Source organism: Panulirus ornatus, chromosome 67, assembly GCF_036320965.1.
Source record: "Panulirus ornatus isolate Po-2019 chromosome 67, ASM3632096v1, whole genome shotgun sequence".
Lineage (NCBI taxonomy): Eukaryota > Metazoa > Arthropoda > Malacostraca > Decapoda > Palinuridae > Panulirus > Panulirus ornatus.
The window spans coordinates 265,267-284,216 of NC_092290.1; the positions used below are offsets into that span (position 1 = coordinate 265,267).

The following is an 18,950-nucleotide window of genomic DNA, read 5'->3' on the forward strand; positions in this document are numbered from 1 at the left end:
GCCAGTACTGCTAGTGTCTAGCTTTCCCTTTCACTGGTTGGATAGTCAGGCAGAAACATGGAGATTCTTAGCATCCCATGATGCCATGCAGTAGGGGCTATACGTTTGTTTGACTGTATCATGACTTTATTTATGATGACCTTAGTTGTATTTTGTGGCTAGAGAGTTAGATAAGATTAGAAACAAATACAAAAATATACTTTTAGATACTAGGATGAGTAATTAATGAGTTACTGCCAAAATAAAAGCTGCAAAATGGAAGAATCCAAGGGATAGAAAATATTGAATGAAAAGAGCATGGAATAAAAGGAAGGGGTGGTAATGAAAGAGGCAAGATGAAAAGAGCTTGATGAAAAAATGAAGAATGCAGGTATAGAATTTCTGAAATCCCATTGAAGAGAATGGAAAATGAATGAAGAGTTATACAGACCACTGAAAGAAACCCAAAGCCACCCTTCACATCAGAGATAGGACCCCTTAAGGTAAGAGAATAGTTTGAGAATGACCCCAAGAGAATAGGTAGGATGTTCATTGAACAATACAAACTGGTATTCAGCTCAGAGGGTGAGAAATCAATTGGTGATCTGTTTAATCTACATAAAGGAGAGATTACAGGTAGATCTAGCACTGCAAAATCCTCAATGATGTTCTGAAAGAAGAGAGTGGGATTCCAAGTTTGAGAAAATGAGAGCTTAGGAGATTCTCAAAGGCCATGTGCAATTAGGCATACTTCCTGTTATCTCTACTGCAAACGCACACACATTCAAGCAAATTTTTGAAGACAAATAATGATAATGATAGTCTTGTAAATTGGGCCTAGAAATTTTATTTCCAGTGCCTTCGTGAATCACAAAATAAAATTAGCTTAATGTACACAAAAGCTAAATGTAGTCTCAAAATCAGCTGATATATTACAGTCACAAAAACTGAACCGTATTCTGTATAGATGACAAAAAGTTTTACTAGAAGTATTTACTTTACTCTTGTGTTGCAATATTTCACACATTTGTAATTAGATATTCCAGTTTTGTGTGCACTTACATTTTCCCCATTATGTTAAGAATACGTGCAGAATTCTCAGTTTCATGTAACTAACCAGGCAGGTACACTAAATGATTGTTGTTGCCATGTAAGACTTCCATTTATTGTTCCTACATTCCCCTATATTTTTCATACACATCCTGACTCATTCACCAACTTCTTCAGTTTTTCACTCAAATCAGCCACTAGTGCTGTATCATTGGCAAACAACAACTGACACTTCCCAGGCTCTCTCATCCCCTTCTCTCCAAGATTCTTCCATTTACTTTTCTCACCATCCCTTCCAAAAACAAATTAAACAACACATGCCTCACACCCTTAATGAAAACTTCTCTACTTCAGCAGTTTCCCTCTCTCATCATATATTCTTAAATCCTTCCACAAAGCATCTCGTATCAACCAATCATATGCCTCACCAGATACGCAAATGCCACGTACAAATCCATCTGTTTTTCTAAGTATTTCTCACACGTTCTTTAAAGCAAACACCTGATACACACATACTTTACCACTTCTGAAACCACACTGCTCCTTCCCAGTCTGATGCTCTGTACATGCCCTCACCCTCTCAGTCAGTGCTCTCCCATACAAATTGCCAGATACACTTGAACAAACTTATGCCTCTGTAGTTTGAACACTCACATTTATCCCACTGGCCTTTAGACAGTGGCACTATACATGTATTCTTCCAATCCTCAGGCACCTCACCATGTTCCATACATACACTTAATATCCTTACCAACCAATCAACATGGTCATCTCCTTTTGTAATGAATTTAACAGCAGTACCAACCACTCAAGCTGCCATGCCACATTTCATCTTACACAAGGCTTTCATCATCTCCTCTCTCTTCACCAAACCACTCTCCCTGACTCTCCCATTTCGCATACCACTCTGACTAAAACACCTCACATCTGCCACTCTATCATCAAATACATTTAACATTCCTTCGAAATACTCACTCCATCTCTTCCTCACTTCATCACTGCCCATTGTCACTTTGCTTTTTTCCTTCTTCACTGATGTCCCAATTGTTCTCTTGTCTTTTGTATATTATTTACCTCCTTCCAGAACATCTTTTCATTCTCCCTAAAGTTTAATGATACTCTCTCACCCTAACTCCTTTCTCACCCTAACTCTCTTATATCCTCTTTTGCATCCCCTGTACCTTCCTTTTGACCTCCTGCCACTTTCTCGTGATATATCTTCAAATCATTTGCACTTCTTACCTTGAGTAATACCCAAAACCCTGTCTTTTCTCTTTCACTAGTATTTTTACTTCTTCACCCCACCACTCACTTAGTACCCTTTGTAATCCACCCTTCTCCCATCTTTCACATGCCACATGCCATCTCTACTTCCCTAAATACCTCACATCCCTCACAAACTCTCCTCACTTCATTTATTCACACAAGTCTCCTTTCTAAGCTCACATAAGTCTCCTTTCCAAGCTCACACCACTCTCTTCTTCCTAACATTGTTTGCTCTTTTTTGAAAACCTCTGCAAATCTTCACCCTTGCCTACACGAGATAGTTATCAGACATCCCACCAGCTGCCCCTCTCAGCACATTTATATCCAGAAGTTTCTCTTTTACACACATTCATCATTTAATATGTAATCTGTCACTGTCTATCACTGACCATTGACCATCTCTCCCACTCACATACATAGACTTCTGTATATCCCTTCTTTTAAACCAGGTATTCCCAATCACCAGACTCTTTTCAGGTCACAAATCCACAAGCTTTTCACCATTTCCATTCATAATGCTTAATACCTTGCACTCTAATTATATCCTTAACTGCCACATTACCTTCACATTTAAATCACTCGTCACTAATACCCTGTCTCATACTTAAACTGCTGACACACTCACTCAGCTGATCCGAAAACATTTGCCTCCCATGATCTTTCTTCTCATGACCAGGTGCATAAGCACCAATAATGACCCATTTCTCACCATCCACTTTCAGTTTTACCAACATCAATCTAGAATTTTCTTACGTAGACTCTGTCTCGTACCCCCACTTCTGCTTCAGAACTACTGCTACTCCTTCCTTAGCTCATGTTCTCTCACCAACCTCTGACTTTACTCCTGAGACACCTCCAAACCATTCTTCCCTATATTCTAGAGCTTTGTTTCACTCAGAACCAGAACATCCAGGTTTCTTTCCTCAAACATCCTACCTATCACTCCTCTCTTTTCATCTTGGTTACATCCACACTTATTCATACACCCCAGTCTGACCTATTGAGGAGGTTGGGCACTCCCTGCAGGGCTCCCTCTGTTTCCTTTCTTGGAAATTGAAATACAAGAAGGGTAAGGTTTTCTGCTCCCATGCTCTAGCCCAGTTTAGTCACCTTCTATGAGAAGCAGGGAATATGGAGGTAAAGTTCTTTCTCTCTTTACCTCAGTGAAAAGTTTTTATCAAGGATGTAAGGCATTTGTATGAGTAGGAAGAGAGTGATTGGTTCCCAGTGAATGTCATTCTGCTGCAAGGGTGTGTGATGTCTCTGTGGTTGTTGAATTAGTTTATGGATGGGGTGACTAGGGAGGTACATGCAAGAGTTTTGGAGAGAGGGGTGAGTATGCAGGCTGTTGGGGATGAGAGGGCCTGGGAAGTGAGTCATTTGTTGTTTGCTAATGATACAGCTCTGGTGGCTGATTCAAGTGAGAAACTGCAGAAGTTGGTGACTGACTTTGGAAAAGTGTGAAAGCAGAAAGTTGTTATTAAATGTGAATAAGAGCAAGGTTATTATGTTCAGTAGGGTTGAAGGACAAATTAATTGGGATGAAAGTTTGAATGGAGAAAAATTGGAGGAAGTGAAGTGTTTTAGATATCTGGAACTGGACTTAGCAGTGAATAGAACCATAGAAGTGGAAAAGAGTCTCAGGGTGGGGGAGGGGGCAAAGGTTCTGGAAGCAGTGAAGAATGTGTGGAAGGAGAGAACGTTATCTCGAAGCAAAAATGCGTATGTCTGAAGGAATACTAGTAACAACAATGTTATATGGTTGCGAGGCATGGGCTTTAGATAGGGTTGTATGGAGGAGGTTGGATGTTTTGGAAATGAAATGTTTGAGGACAATATATATATATATATATATATATATATATATATATATATATATATATATATATATATATATATATATTATCCTGGGGATAGGGGAGTAAGAATACTTCCCACGTATTCCTGCGTGTCGTAGAAGGCGACTAAAAGGGGAAGGGAGCGGGGGGCTGGAAATCCTCCCCTCTCGTTTTTTTTTTTTTTTTTTTTTTTTTTTTTTTTTTTTTTTTTCCAAAAGAATGAACAGAGAAGAGGGCCAGGTGAGGATATTCCCTCAAAGGCCCAGTCCTCTGTTCTTAACGCTACCTCGCTATCGCGGGAAATGGCGGATAGTATGAAAAAAAAAAAAAAAAATATATATATATATATATTTATATATATATATATATATATATCTGGGGATAGGGGAGAAAGAATACTTCCCACTTATTCCCTGCGTGTCGTAGAAGGCGACTAAAAGGGGAGGCAGCGGGGGGCTGGAAATCCTCCCCTCTTGTTTTTTTTTTTTTTTTTTACTTTCCAAGAGAAGGAACAGAAAAGGGGGCCAGGTGAGGATATTCCCTCAGAGGCCCAGTCCTCTGTTCTTAACGCTACCTCGCTAATGTGGGAAATGGCGAATAGTATGAAAGAAAAGAAAAGAAATATATATATATATATATATATATATATATATATATATATATATATATATATATATATATATATATAAACTCTCTAAAAAGGGAAACAGAAGAAGGAGTCACGCAGGGAGTGCTCATCCTCCTCGAAGGCTCAGGTTGGGGTGTCTAAATGTGTGTGGATGTAACCAAGATGAGAAAAAAGGAGACATAGGCAGTATGTTTGAGGAAAGGAACCTGGATGTTTTGGCATTGAGTGAAACGAAATTCAAGTGTAAAGGGGAAGAGTGGTTTGGGAATGTCTAGGTAGTAAAGTCAGGGGTTAGTGAGAGGAGGAGAGCAAGGGAAGGAGTAGCACTACTCCTGGTTTCAGGAGTGGTGGGAGTATGTGATAGAGTGTAAGAAAGTAAACTCTAGATTGATATGGGTAAAACTGAAAGTGGATGGAGAGAGATGGGTGATTATTGGTGCATATGCACCTGGGCATGAGAAGAAAGATCATGAGAGGCAAGTGTTTTGGGAGCAGCTGAGTGAGTGTGTTAGTAGTTTTGATGCACGAGACTGGGTTATAGTGATGGGTGATTTGAATGCAAAGGTGAGTAATGTGGCAGTTGAGGGAATATTTGGTGTATTCAGTGTTGTAAATGGAAATGGTGAAGAGCTTGTAGATTTATGTGCTGAAAAAAGGATTGGGAATGGTGATTGGAGATATGGCCAGAGAGCATTATTGGATTACATGTTAATTGATAGGCATGCAAAAGAGAGACTTTTGGATGTTAATGTGCTGAGTGGTGCAGCTGGAGGGATGTCTGATCATTATTTTGTGGAGGCAAAGGTGAAGATTTGTAGAGGTTTTCAGAAAAGAAGAGAGAATGTTGGGGTGAAAAGAGTGGTGAGAGTAAGTGAGCTTGGGAAGGAGACTTGTGTGAGGAAGTACCAGGAGAGACTGATTACAGAATGGAAAAAGGTGAGAACTAAGGATGTAAGGGGAGTGGGGGAGGAATGGGATGTATTTAGGGGAGCAGTGATGGCTTGCGCAAAAGATGCTTGTAGCATGAGAAGCATGGGAGGTGGGCAGATTAGAAAGGGTAGTGAGTGGTGGGATGAAGAAGTAAGATTATTAGTGAAAGAGAAGAGAGAGGCATTTGGACGATTATTGCAGGGAAATACTGCAAATGAGTGGGATATGTATAAGAGAAAGAGGCAGGAGGTCAAGAGAAAGGTGCAAGAGGTGAAAAAGAGGGTAAATGAGAGTTGGCGTGAGCGAGTATCATTAAATTTTAGGGAGAATAAAACGAAGGAGAAGGAGATGGAGTGGGTGTTTTGAAGGTTTGTTGAATGTGTTTGATGATAGAGTGGCAGATATAGGGTGTTTTGGTCGAGGTGGTGTGCAAAGTGAGAGGGTTAGGGAAAATGATTTGGTAAACAGAGAAGAGGTAGTAAACGCTTTGCGGAAGATGAAAGCCGGCAAGGCAGCAGGTTTGGATGGTATTGCAGTGGAATTTATTAAAAAAGGGGGTGACTGTATTGTTGACTGGTTGGTAAGGTTATTTAATGTATGTATGACTCACGGTGAGGTGCCTGAGGATTGGCGGAATGCGTGCATAGTGCCATTGTACAAAGGCAAAGGGGATAAGAGTGAGTGCTCAAATTACAGAGGTATAAGTTTGTTGAGTATTCCTGGTAAATTATATGGGAGGGTATTGATTGAGAGGGTGAAGGCATGTACAGAGCATCAGATTGGGGAGGAGCAGTGTGGTTTCAGAAGTGGTAGAGGATGTGTGGATCAGGTGTTTGCTTTGAAGAATGTATGTGAGAAATACTTAGAAAAGCAAATGGATTTGTATGTAGCATTTATGGATCTGGAGAAGGCATATGATAGAGTTGATAGAGATGCTCTGTGGAAGGTATTAAGAATATATGGTGTGGGAGGCAAGTTGTTAGAAGCAGTGAAAAGTTTTTATCGAGGATGTAAGGCATGTGTACGTGTAGGAAGAGAGGAAAGTGATTGGTTCTCAGTGAATGTAGGTTTGCGGCAGGGGTGTGTGATGTCTCCATGGTTGTTTAATTTGTTTATGGATGGGGTTGTTAGGGAGGTGAATGCAAGAGTTTTGGAAAAAAGGGGCAAGTATGAAGTCTGTTGGGGATGAGAGAGCTTGGGAAGTGAGTCAGTTGTTGTTCGCTGATGATACAGCGCTGGTGGCTGATTCATGTGAGAAACTGCAGAAGCTGGTGACTGAGTTTGGTAAAGTGTGTGAAAGAAGAAAGTTAAGAGTAAATGTGAATAAGAGCAAGGTTATTAGGTACAGTAGGGTTGAGGGTCAAGTCAATTGGGAGGTGAGTTTGAATGGAGAAAAACTGGAGGATGTGAAGTGTTTTAGATATCTGGGAGTGGATCTGGCAGCGGATGGAACCATGAAAGCAGAAGTGGATCATAGGGTGGGGGAGGGGGCGAAAATTCTGGGAGCCTTGAAGAATGTGTGGAAGTCGAGAACATTATCTCGGAAAGCAAAAATGGGTATGTTTGAAGGAATAGTGGTTCCAACAATGTTGTATGGTTGCGAGGCGTGGGCTATGGATAGAGTTGTGCGCAGGAGGATGGATGTGCTGGAAATGAGATGTTTGAGGACAGTGTGTGGTGTGAGGTGGTTTGATCGAGTAAGTAACGTAAGGGTAAGAGAGATGTGTGGAAATAAAAAGAGCGTGGTTGAGAGAGCAGAAGAGGGTGTTTTGAAATGGTTTGGGCACATGGAGAGAATGAGTGAGGAAAGATTGACCAAGAGGATATATGTGTCGGAGGTGGAGGTAACGACGAGAAGAGGGAGACCAAATTGGAGGTGGAAAGATGGAGTGAAAAAGATTTTGTGTGATCGGGGCCTGAACATGCAGGAGGGTGAAAGGAGGGCAGGGAATAGAGTGAATTGGAGCGATGTGGTATACCGGGGTTGACGTGCTGTCAGTGGATTGAATCGGGGCATGTGAAGTGTCTGGGGTAAACCATGGAAAGCTGTGTAGGTATGTATATTTGCGTGTGTGGACGTATGTATATACATGTGTATGGGGGTGGGTTGGGCCATTTCTTTCGTCTGTTTCCTTGCGCTACCTCGCAAACGTGGGAGACAGCAAAAAAAAAAAAAAAAAAAAAAAAAAAGATGTTTTGGAAGGAGGTAAATAAAGTGCGCAAGACAAGGGAACAAATGGGAACATCAGTGGAAGGGGCTAATGGGGAGGTGATAACAAGTAGTGGTGATGTGAGAAGGAGATGGAGTGAGTATTTTGAAGGTTTCTTGAATGTGTTTGATGATAGAGTGGCAGATGTAGGGTGTTTTGGTCGAGGTGGTGTGCAAAGTGAGAGGGTTAGGGAAAATGATTTGGTAAACAGAGAAGAGGTAGTAAAAGCTTTGCGGAAGATGAAAGCCGGCAAGGCAGCGGGTTTGGATGGTATTGCTGTGGAATTTATTAAAAAAGGGGGTGACTGTATTGTTGACTGGTTGGTAAGGTTATTCAGTGTATGTATGTCTCATGGTGAGGTGCCTGAGGATTGGCGGAATGCTTGCATAGTGCCATTGTACAAAGGCAAAGGGGATAGAAGTGAGTGCTCAAATTACAGAGGTATAAGTTTGTTGAGTATTCCTGGTAAATTATATGGGAGGGTATTGATTGAGAGGGTGAAGGCATGTACAGAGCATGAGATTGGGGAAGAGTAGTGTGGTTTCAGAAGTGGTAGAGGATGTGTGGATCAGGTGTTTGCTTTGAAGAATGTATGTGAGAAATACTTAGAAAAGCAAATGGATTTGTATGTAGCATTTATGGATCTCGAGAAGGCATATGTTAGAATTGATATAGATGCTCTGTGGAAGGTATTAAGAATATATGGTGTGGGAGGCAAGTTGTTAGAAGCAGTGAAAAGTTTTTATCGAGGATGTAAGGCATTTGTATGTGTAGGAAGAGAGGAAAGTGATTGGTTCTCAGTGAATGTAGGTTTGCGGCAGGGGTGTGTGATGTCTCCATGGTTGTTTAATTTGTTTATGGATGGGGTTGTTAGGGAGGTGAATGCAAAAGTTTTGGAAAGAGGGGCAAGTATGAAGTCTGTTGGGGATGAGAGAGCTTGGGAAGTGAGTCAGTTGCTGTTCGCTGATGATACAGCGCTGGTGGCTGATTCATGTGAGAAACTGCAGAAGCTGGTGACTGAGTTTGATAAAGTGTGTGAAAGAAGAAAGTTAAGAGTAAATGTGAATAAGAGCAAGGTTATTAGGTACAGTAGGGTTGAGGGTCAAGTCAATTGGGAGGTGAGTTTGAATGGAGAAAAACTGGAGGAAGTGAAGTGTTTTAGATATCTGGGAGTGGATCTGGCAGCGGATGGAATCATGGAAGCGGAAGTGGATCATAGGGTGGGGGAGGGGGCGAAAATTCTGGGAGCCTTGAAGAATGTGTGGAAGTCGAGAACATTATCTCGGAAAGCAAAAATGGGTATGTTTGAAGGAATAGTGGTTCCAACAATGTTGTATGGTTGCGAGGCGTGGGCTATGGATAGAGTTGTGCGCAGGAGGATGGATGTGCTGGAAATGAGATGTTTGAGGACAATGTGTGGTTTGAGGTGGTTTGATCGAGTAAGTAACATAAGGGTAAGAGAGATGTGTGGAAATAAAAAGAGCGTGGTTGAGAGAGCAGAAGAGGGTGTTTTGAAATGGTTTGGGCCCATGGAGAGAATGAGTGAGGAAAGATTGACCAAGAGGATATATGTGTCGGAGGTGGAGGGAACGAGGAGAAGAGGGAGACCAAATTGGAGGTGGAAAGATGGAGTGAAAAAGATTTTGTGTGATCGGGGCCTGAACATGCAGGAGGGTGAAAGGAGGGCAAGGAATAGAGTGAATTAGAGCGATGTGGCATACCGGGGTTGACGTGCTGTCAGTGGATTGAATCAAGGCATGTGAAGCGTCTGGGGTAAACCAGGGAAAGCTGTGTAGGTATGTATATTTGCGTGTGTGGACGTATGTATATACATGTGTATGGGGGTGGGTTGGGCCATTTCTTTCGTCTGTTTCCTTGCGCTACCTCGCAAACGCGGGAGACAGCGACAAAGCAAAAAAAAAAAATATATATATATATATATATATATATATATATATATATATATATATATATATATATATATATATATATATATATATATACATACACTATCCCTGGGGATAGGGGAGAAAGAATACTTCCCACGTATTCCCTGCGTGTCATAGAAGGCGACTAAAAGGGGAGGGAGCGGGTGGCTGGAAATCCTCCCCTCTCGTTTTTTTTTTAATTTTCCAAAATAAGGAACAGAGAAGGGGGCCAGGTGAGGATTTTCCCTCTAAGGCCCAGTCCTCTGTTCTTAACGCTACCTTGCAAATGCGGGAAATGGCGAATCGTATGAAAAAAAAAAAAAAATATACATACCTACACAGCTTTCCATGGTTTACCCCAGACGCTTCACATGCCCTGATTCAATCCACTGACAGCACATCAACCCCGGTATACCACATCGATCCAATTCACTCTATTCCTTGCCCTCCTTTCACCCTCCTGCATGTTCAGGCCCCGATCACACAAAATCCTTTCACTCCATCTTTCCACCTCCAATTTGGTCTCCCACTTCTCCTCGTTCCCTCCACCTCCGACACATATATCCTCTTGGTCAATCTTTCCTCACTCATTCTCTCCATGTGCCCAAACCATTTCAAAACACCCTCTTCTGCTCTCTCAACCACGCTCTTTTTATTTCCACACATCTCTCTTACCCTTACGTTACTTACTCGATCAAACCACCTCACACCACACACTGTCCTCAAACATCTCATTTCCAGCACATCCATCCTCCTGCGCACAACTCTATCCATAGCCCACACCTCGCAACCATACAACATTGTTGGAACCACTATTCCTTCAAACATACCCATTTTTGCTTTCCGAGATAATGTTCTCGACTTCCACACATTCTTCAAGGCTCCCAGAACTTTTGCCCCCTCCCCCACCCTATGATCCACTTCCGCTTCCATGGTTCCATCCGCTGCCAGATCCACTCCCAGATATCTAAAACAATTTACTTCCTCCAGTTTTTCTCCATTCAAACTTACCTCCCAATTGACTTGACCCTCAACCCTACTGTACCTAATAACCTTGCTCTTATTCACATTCACTCTTAACTTTCTTCTTTCACACACTTTACCAAACTCAGTCACCAGCTTCTGCAGTTTCTCACATGAATCAGCCACCAGCACTGTATCATCAGCGAACAACAACTGACTCACTTCCCAAGCTCTCTCATCCCCAACAGACTTCATACTTGCCCCTCTTTCCAAAACTCTTGCATTCACCTCCCTAACAACCCCATCCATAAACAAATTAAACAACCATGGAGACATCACACACCCCTGCCGCAAACCTACATTCACTGAGAACCAATCACTTTCCTCTCTTCCTACACGTACACATGCCTTACATCCTCGATAAAAACTTTTCACTGCTTCTAACAACTTGCCTCCCACACCATATATTCTTAATACCTTCCACAGAGCATCTCTATCAACTCTATCATATGCCTTCTCCAGATCCATAAATGCTACATACAAATCCATTTGCTTTTCTAAATATTTCTCACATACATTCTTCAAAGCAAACACCTGATCCACACATCCTCTACCACTTCTGAAACCACACTGCTCTTATATATATACATATATATATATTTTTTTTTTTTATTATTATTTTGCTTTATAAAAGGGGTCGGAGCGGGGGCTGGAAATCCACCCCTCCTGTTTTCACTTTTCCAAAAGGACAGAGAAGGGGGCCACGTGAGGATTGTTCCCTCTAAGGCTAATTCATCTGTTCTTGATGCTTCCTCCCTAATGCAGGAAATGACAAATATGTATGAAACAAAAATGTATGTAGATAGATAGATAGGTATGTTGTTATTGATTCATACATCCAGTAAAATCATAATGAAGAAAATTGATGAAAAGATATATGAAAAATACAACTTGCTCTATCATTTTATTCATTGTGTTGAATGTTTTGATCCAATGACTGCTGATGTTCAGTATTAAATGGACTTACATACATAACTTCAGGCTATGTATGTCCAGCTTTAGCTAATTTGCAAGTAAGGTACAAAGCTAACTCACTCACAAATGCACACACTATCACAGTGTACGTTATTAAGTCTCTTTGACTCCTCAGCACACACACCATATCAGTATATAGAAATAAGTCTCTTTGGCTCATCAGCACACACTCCATCTCAGTATTTGTACAGAAATAATTCTCTTTGAATCATGCTAACTTTTCCTTTCTTGGTCGCAACCACTGAAAAGCCAGCTTCATACTGATATGAGAGTCTAAGGAGCCATCCAGAATTTTAGAGCTGTATCATGGAAGTAGTGTACATTAACTGCATTATCCACTGTATACATTAGGTAGCTAGCATGCTTTAAAATTTTTATTAAAGGTAAGGATGTAATTGTATTTCAGATTTGTAATTTTTTTTTTCAGATCTTTGAGGAGTTCTTGCAGAAACTTTTACAAAAGCCAGCACTGAAGGGTTCCCAGTTATTGTTCTTGTTTCTGAAGACCAAGGATGAGTTTACAAACACTTACTTGCCTGATGTTTCTATTGGCCGCTTGATACGTGATGTACCCCGCAAGCTCATGAAAGAGCGAGGACAGCATCTCGATGCCTTCATCAATGTTTTTCTGTCCTCAACAATCACTGCCAACAACAAAAATAAATCGAGGTTTGATAATTTTAAAGAACATGTGATCGTTTGCAATCACACATACACACACACCGTCACTGAGACCTCCTTTCCTGTTTCCCCTCTATCATGGACTGCCATTCGTCACCACAATCAACTTGTTCCCATCACAGAGCTCATACAGACAGATATAAGAACAGTCTTATACCTGCCAATGTGAACTTCTTAACAACGCATAAACAAGTGCCTACCTGTGGAAGTAAGCAGCTCAGTTTCATGTTAATTAGGCTATGTGGCATGTCAACTACTGTATTACTGTTACTATTCATCACTTTGTGTTAAATCCTGCTCATAATAAATACAACAAAACATTGACTCTGTAAACATCCCTGCCACCCTGGCTGTCTAATTATACCTCACCCACTTACTTATCCAAAGAGTAGAAATATGCAGCTCACCCTAATCATAAGCTCTTGTATGATTAGTTACTAGGAGGCTAGTTACTAGTAACTATCATGGCCTCCTAGTTCTGTAATTTCTGCAATACCTCAGCTGTATATTTTCAGCCAAGTGGCTGCCCACATCCAGTATACCATTATATATTCATTTATTTATCTATTTAATTATATACATTCTAGCCCTGCCATTATACCAGAATCTCCTTGTAAGTACTTGTAGATACTGACTTGTCTTCTTCATTTAAAAAATTTCTCTCTGCCAACTGTAACTGCTTCAGGATTAATGCTTGTTTTGTGAATGCCATGATCTGTTAATGACTGGAACTGTGGATCATGGAGTCATTTCTGTGGTGGTCTCTGATTAGCCAAGGTAGGCTTGAAATTATCATGTTACCACAACTATGGTTTAGTAAGGAAGTCCAGTGCTTCCTGACAGGAAATACATAAGGTTGAAAGGTTCTGGAAATATCTTAGTATGTCTTTCATGCTCACAGGATGCTGCCCCAGAGAAGTTTTTGATTTTTAAAACTTGTACTTCTCTCCTCTCAGGTTAGAGTGGGATGATGTATCATGTGGAGAGCAGTCAGAAGCCTCACAGACAGCTTGTACCCTCCTAAACTCCTTGTTTGGGGATAATTCCCAGAGTTTGACAACACCTCTACATGAACCTCCTCCACCACCCCCAGCCACTATGAATGTTATTGGGGTTTTTGATACGGTTCTTTACTTGAGTGAGCAAAACTATGTTGAAATGTGATTTTTTGGTTCCTAGTATCACTAATTCATACATCTGTAATAATCATAAGTTAAGTAATTATTGATGATGCTTAAAGTATAAACTCATTGATGTACAGTGCTTCACATTTTGCATTGCAAAAGTTTCTATAAATCATTTAATTTTGATATGATCCTGTTTCATATTTACCTAGTGGTACGCGTGTATGGTTTATCAGTCAGTGCTCTACGTTGGTTTATGTGCATCCGAGTATTGGCTGGAAACACCTTTGATGCAGGAGTCAGCTGGTATTTAAGGCGCAAATTGGCTTTAGCCCTTGCACCACCACGGATTGTCAAGCTCATTCATCTTATTCGAGGTTTGTTCTCCTAATAAAGACTTTTCAGGAATAGTCTAAATTCTTCACTTGGTGTATAAAATTGATTCACACTCATGCCTTATGCTGTTGTTTTTAATTTTTTATTTTGTTACCTTTCTTCAGATGAACTGATACATGAGCCAGCTTGAAACAGTGGAAGCACCTTAGGGGTGAAAATGCTGTTATTAGTAATTCAGAGGTGAGAATTAAGGATTCACCTGTTGGATGAAGAAATAAAGGGTATCAAGAAAAAATGGAAGACCTTGTTAGAAAACTTGAAGTTACTAAAGAAAGTAAGAAAGTAATAGAAAAGAGGAATGAAAAAATGTCAGTAAAAGCAGATATTTTCAGAGATCAGGACCAAGAGAGACCTATTTGAGTGACACAGGAAAAGCCTAGACAAAAAAAGTTTGGGAGCTGAGGGACAGACTAGAAGTTACTTGGGTACTAGAACAGAGTATAAGAGAAGCTCATGAAACAGATCATGGGAAGGTTCTGGGGCTAAGGAGCAGGTCAGTGGTATTTATTGGCATTTAGGGACAGAGACCAGGTAATGTAGTTCAGGTAGAGGAGCAGAAAACTACATAGTGAAATTATACAGATTGTATTCACTATCAAAGGTGATATAAGGAAGATAAAATTAAAGATTTGTTTGGTATTGAAATGGGATCTGCACTCATGGGGCTCCATCTCTTAAACTTTATTTACTAACATACTTTTTAAGCTTTTATATACTGTATGCATTCATTTGGCTTTCTGTTACTTGTACTTTATGGACATACCACAGAAGAGAAATGATGGTTGAGAAAGTTGTAAACCTTTTCTTCTTTAGGTGGTCGTGTGAGCAGTTTTTCCTGTTTTTCTTGCCCTGCTTGGCTGTCTCTTTCTTTTTTGAAAATCCTTCTTTTCTGTACCCATGAGGCTTTGGGTATTTGAAAGCCAGTGGGTTAATGACATCTCCTTAGTGGCAGCCACTAATTGGTTAGAGCAAACAATTGAATGAATATAGGCTTTGGTGATTCAGTAATCAACTGAAAATAATGAGCAAAAGAGAGCTTTCTCATCATTTTAATGAGAATTTTTTGACAAGTATCTAATGGTTGCAAGACACCACATGAAAGAGCAAATGTTTTCAATCATCAAAACACATTTATTGACTCCAGAGAAAAGTAATAATTGAATCATGAATTTGGTACTCCTTTCTCAGCCAGAGCCCATAATGTATGAAAAGAGGTATTAACCATGACAGTTTTAAGGAACTTGATATGGACAAGAGTGGCATTCACTAAACAGGATCTAACTGATCTCACTTTTGTGGTTTCATTTGTGCTGATTAAATCCAAGCTCTTCCATACTGGGAACAAGATTTTCAGAGAGCTTTTCTTTTGTTTTCTCTGGTTTTTCTTCAAGTCCTTTTTCATGTGGATTTGCTCTTAGATGCTCTTTACATGATAGAGCAATATAGATATTGAAAAATGAAAAACCAGTATTGTATTATAGGTGGAGACCCATGAGCATTCATTTAATTTCCTTTCTGTATCTCGGAAAAAAAACTGACTAACAGGCTTTAGACATAGATGCTAGAGGTCAGTGAATGATGTGAGTGACTGGCTGCTTCCTGCTACCTCACATTCTCACCTTGACATCATGGGCTGGTTACTATATGGTCATTGATTCCCAGTGAACAAGTATGGTATCTGCAGGCATTGCATATCACATGATAGTCACTGCATTTGAATCCTCATAAATAGACCACAGTTTGGTTGATAAATAGTTTTTATCCTTCAAACCTTGGGAACCTTGGGGAAGAGCAGTGTGGTTTCAGAAGTGGTAGAGGATGTGTGGATCAGGTGTTTGCTTTGAAGAATGTATGTGAGAAATACTTAGAAAAGCAAATGGATTTGTATGTAGCATTTATGGATCTGGAGAAGGCATATGATAGAGTTGATAGAGATGCTCTGTGGAAGGTATTAAGAATATATGGTGTGGGAGGAAAGTTGTTAGAAGCAGTGAAAAGTTTTTATCGAGGATGTAAGGCATGTGTACGTGTAGGAAGAGAGGAAAGTGATTGGTTCTCAAGTGAATGTAGGTTTGCGGCAGGGGTGTGTGATGTCTCCATGGTTGTTTAATTTGTTTATGGATGGGGTTGTTAGGGAAGTAAATGCAAGAGTTTTGGAAAGAGGGGCAAGTATGAAGTCTGTTGGGGATGAGAGAGCTTGGGAAGTGAGTCAGTTGTTGTTCGCTGATGATACAGCGCTGGTGGCTGATTCATGTGAGAAACTGCAGAAGCTGGTGACTGAGTTTGGTAAAGTGTGTGGAAGAAGAAAGTTAAGAGTAAATGTGAATAAGAGCAAGGTTATTAGGTACAGTAGGGTTGAGGGTCAAGTCAACTGGGAGGTGAGTTTGAATGGAGAAAAACTGGAGGAAGTGAAGTGTTTTAGATATCTGGGAGTGGATCTGGAAGCGGAAGTGGATCATAGGGTGGGGGAGGGGGCGAAAATTCTGGGGGCCTTGAAGAATGTGTGGAAGTCAAGAACATTATCTCGGAAAGCAAAAATGGGTATGTTTGAAGGAATAGTGGTTCCAACAATGTTGTATGGTTGCGAGGCATGGGCTATGGATAGAGTTGTGTGCAAGAGGATGGATGTGCTGGAAATGAGATGTTTGAGGACAATGTGTGGTGTGAGGTGGTTTGATCGAGTGAGTAACGTAAGGGTAAGAGAGATGTGTGGAAATAAAAAGAGCGTGGTTGAGAGAGCAGAAGAGGGTGTTTTGAAGTGGTTTGGGCACATGGAGAGAATGAGTGAGGAAAGATTGACCAAGAGGATATGTGTCGGAGGTGGAGGGAACGACGAGAAGAGGGAGACCAAATTGGAGGTGGAAAGATGGAGTGAAAAAGATTTTGTGTGATCGGGGCCTGAACATGCAGGAGGGTGAAAGGAGGGCAAGGAATAGAGTGAATTGGAGCGATGTGGTATACCGGGGTTGACGTGCTGTCAGTGGATTGAATCAAGGCATGTGAAGCGTCTGGGGTAAACCATGGAAAGCTGTGTAGGTATGTATATTTGCGTGTGTGGACGTATGTATATACATGTGTATGGGGGGGGGTTGGGCCATTTCTTTCGTCTGTTTCCTTGCGCTACCTCGCAAACGCGGGAGACAGTGACAAAGTATAATAATATAAATAAAAAAAATAATATCCTTCAAACCTATTTTTTTTTTTTTGCTATTTATGTACTTTGTTATCATATACTTGAATTGTGAAATATTTTGATACTTTTTCCAGATGCACTTTTTTTAGAACCTCCTGTGGAACGTACAGAAGCTGAATGTCGGAATAGAGAGAAAGAACTAAGACAGGAAGTGATGGCCATTTTACCATCGTGGTTGCAACATTCTCTCTTCTGTGAAGATCTCTATACTGAAGGAGCAAACACTCTTGTCAGTGTTTTCCAACAACCAGTTCTCAATAAGCAGGTGAGATTTCTTGAATTGGTCTGCAATACATCCTAAAATTATGTAGTTAAAATACTAGCGATTGAAGGTGATGGCATTGAATGTAAATAGGACGACTGGTTAGAGTAAAAAGAGGGAGCTTGTGGAGAGGTTTAAAAGTTGTATCATGGATGTGCTAGGGATTGGGAAAACCCATATCCTGGGGCAGGCTGAGTGGAGTGAAAATGGAAATGATGAATGCAAGTTAGGGCATGGAAGGTGTGATATGGACAGGAATGAGTGAAAATTATCAGGGAAGAGGAAAAGAAGGATGTGCAATTCTTCTATCACCAAGAGTGTGAGATGTTACAGAGCATGGATGCAATGAATTAAGAAGTGTGGGTGAAAGGAAAGATTGGGATTGTGGAGTATGCATAGGTGTGTCCATGAATATGAAGACTGTATGAGGTAAGGATAAAATGAAGTTGTATAAACGGTTTTGAGAATGAGAGAAACGTGGTTGTATTGGATGATAAAGAATGCAAATGGGATGTGATGAAATTGGTACGAAAGTTGATAAATGGGAAGTGCCTGGAATAAATGAGAATTGAAGTTATCTTGTGACTAGATGGAATGAAGAATGAAATGAAGGGGTGTATGAGAGATGTGGTATGGCAGGGAATGCAAAGGAAATGAATTGTAGAGTGGTAAAATGGGTGAAACTTAATACTCTGAGGTGGTCTCGGGATGTGGAAAGAAGGCAAGACAGGGAATTTACAAGGAGTGTATGGTAGTACAATTAATGGGGTTGGTGTGAGTGAAATACAAAGTGTGACATGGGCAAATCAGGTGGAGGAATACTGGAGGGAGAGAAATAGTGGAAGAATGTGTGGAATGGTATGTGCGAGGGAGGCATGTAAGTTCAGGGATAAGTAGAGACTCTTTTGCCGTGGCCAACCCTTCACGGGAGTTCCTGGAGGGAACGGGCATCAGAGATATAGATAGTTAGACAGATAGAAGACAATTGATCCCCAATGTTTTTCTTTCCTCTTTACCCATACCTATACCTTCTCAGCCATTTCTTCCTTTCTTAGGGTTACTAGTATAGTATATACATGTTAAGGCAACTCGCATTTCAACTTCTCCATTAGTTAAGGTTGTTTACCAGTTACATGTATTTTTGCTGTGTTCACCAGGAAGATAGTGTATAAAAATCCTGTCAACTACTCCACTGTTAATGCTGTGTCTAATATACCCTGGGAGAATTTTTATTTCTAGTGACTTCAATTTTCACATACAGGTGCCAATAACTTGTTAGTTTTTAATTAAAGAGTTGGATTCAGAGCTTCTGCTTAGTTGAAGTGGTATATAGCAGTTTCCAGGTTATTGGTAGTCCATAACAGAATAATGTGTAGACATTTTTTTTCCTTTTTTTCTGGGGGTGGAATCATCAAATATCTCTTTTTTTTCTTTTTTTTAAATAATGCTCTATAGCACATCTGTCTG

The 18,950-nt window shown here is 40.5% G+C and overlaps 1 protein-coding gene across 4 annotated transcripts in view; it reads left to right on the forward strand.

The window, feature by feature from the left end:
• The window catches only part of LOC139747054 (sorting nexin-14-like), a 163,144-nt gene that overhangs the window by 134,275 nt on the left and 9,919 nt on the right, over positions 1 to 18,950 (forward strand). For 3 of the 4 annotated variants that reach the window (XM_071658832.1, XM_071658833.1, XM_071658831.1), the window contains exons 14-17: positions 12,255 to 12,496; positions 13,465 to 13,646; positions 13,845 to 14,009; positions 17,296 to 17,486. In XM_071658832.1, coding sequence (XP_071514933.1) covers positions 12,255 to 12,496; positions 13,465 to 13,646; positions 13,845 to 14,009; positions 17,296 to 17,486 — 780 coding nt within the window. Of the gene's footprint in view, positions 1 to 12,254; positions 12,497 to 13,464; positions 13,647 to 13,844; positions 14,010 to 14,132; positions 14,209 to 17,295; positions 17,487 to 18,950 lie in introns of those variants that run through there. The other variant, XR_011712302.1, reaches the window with a different exon arrangement.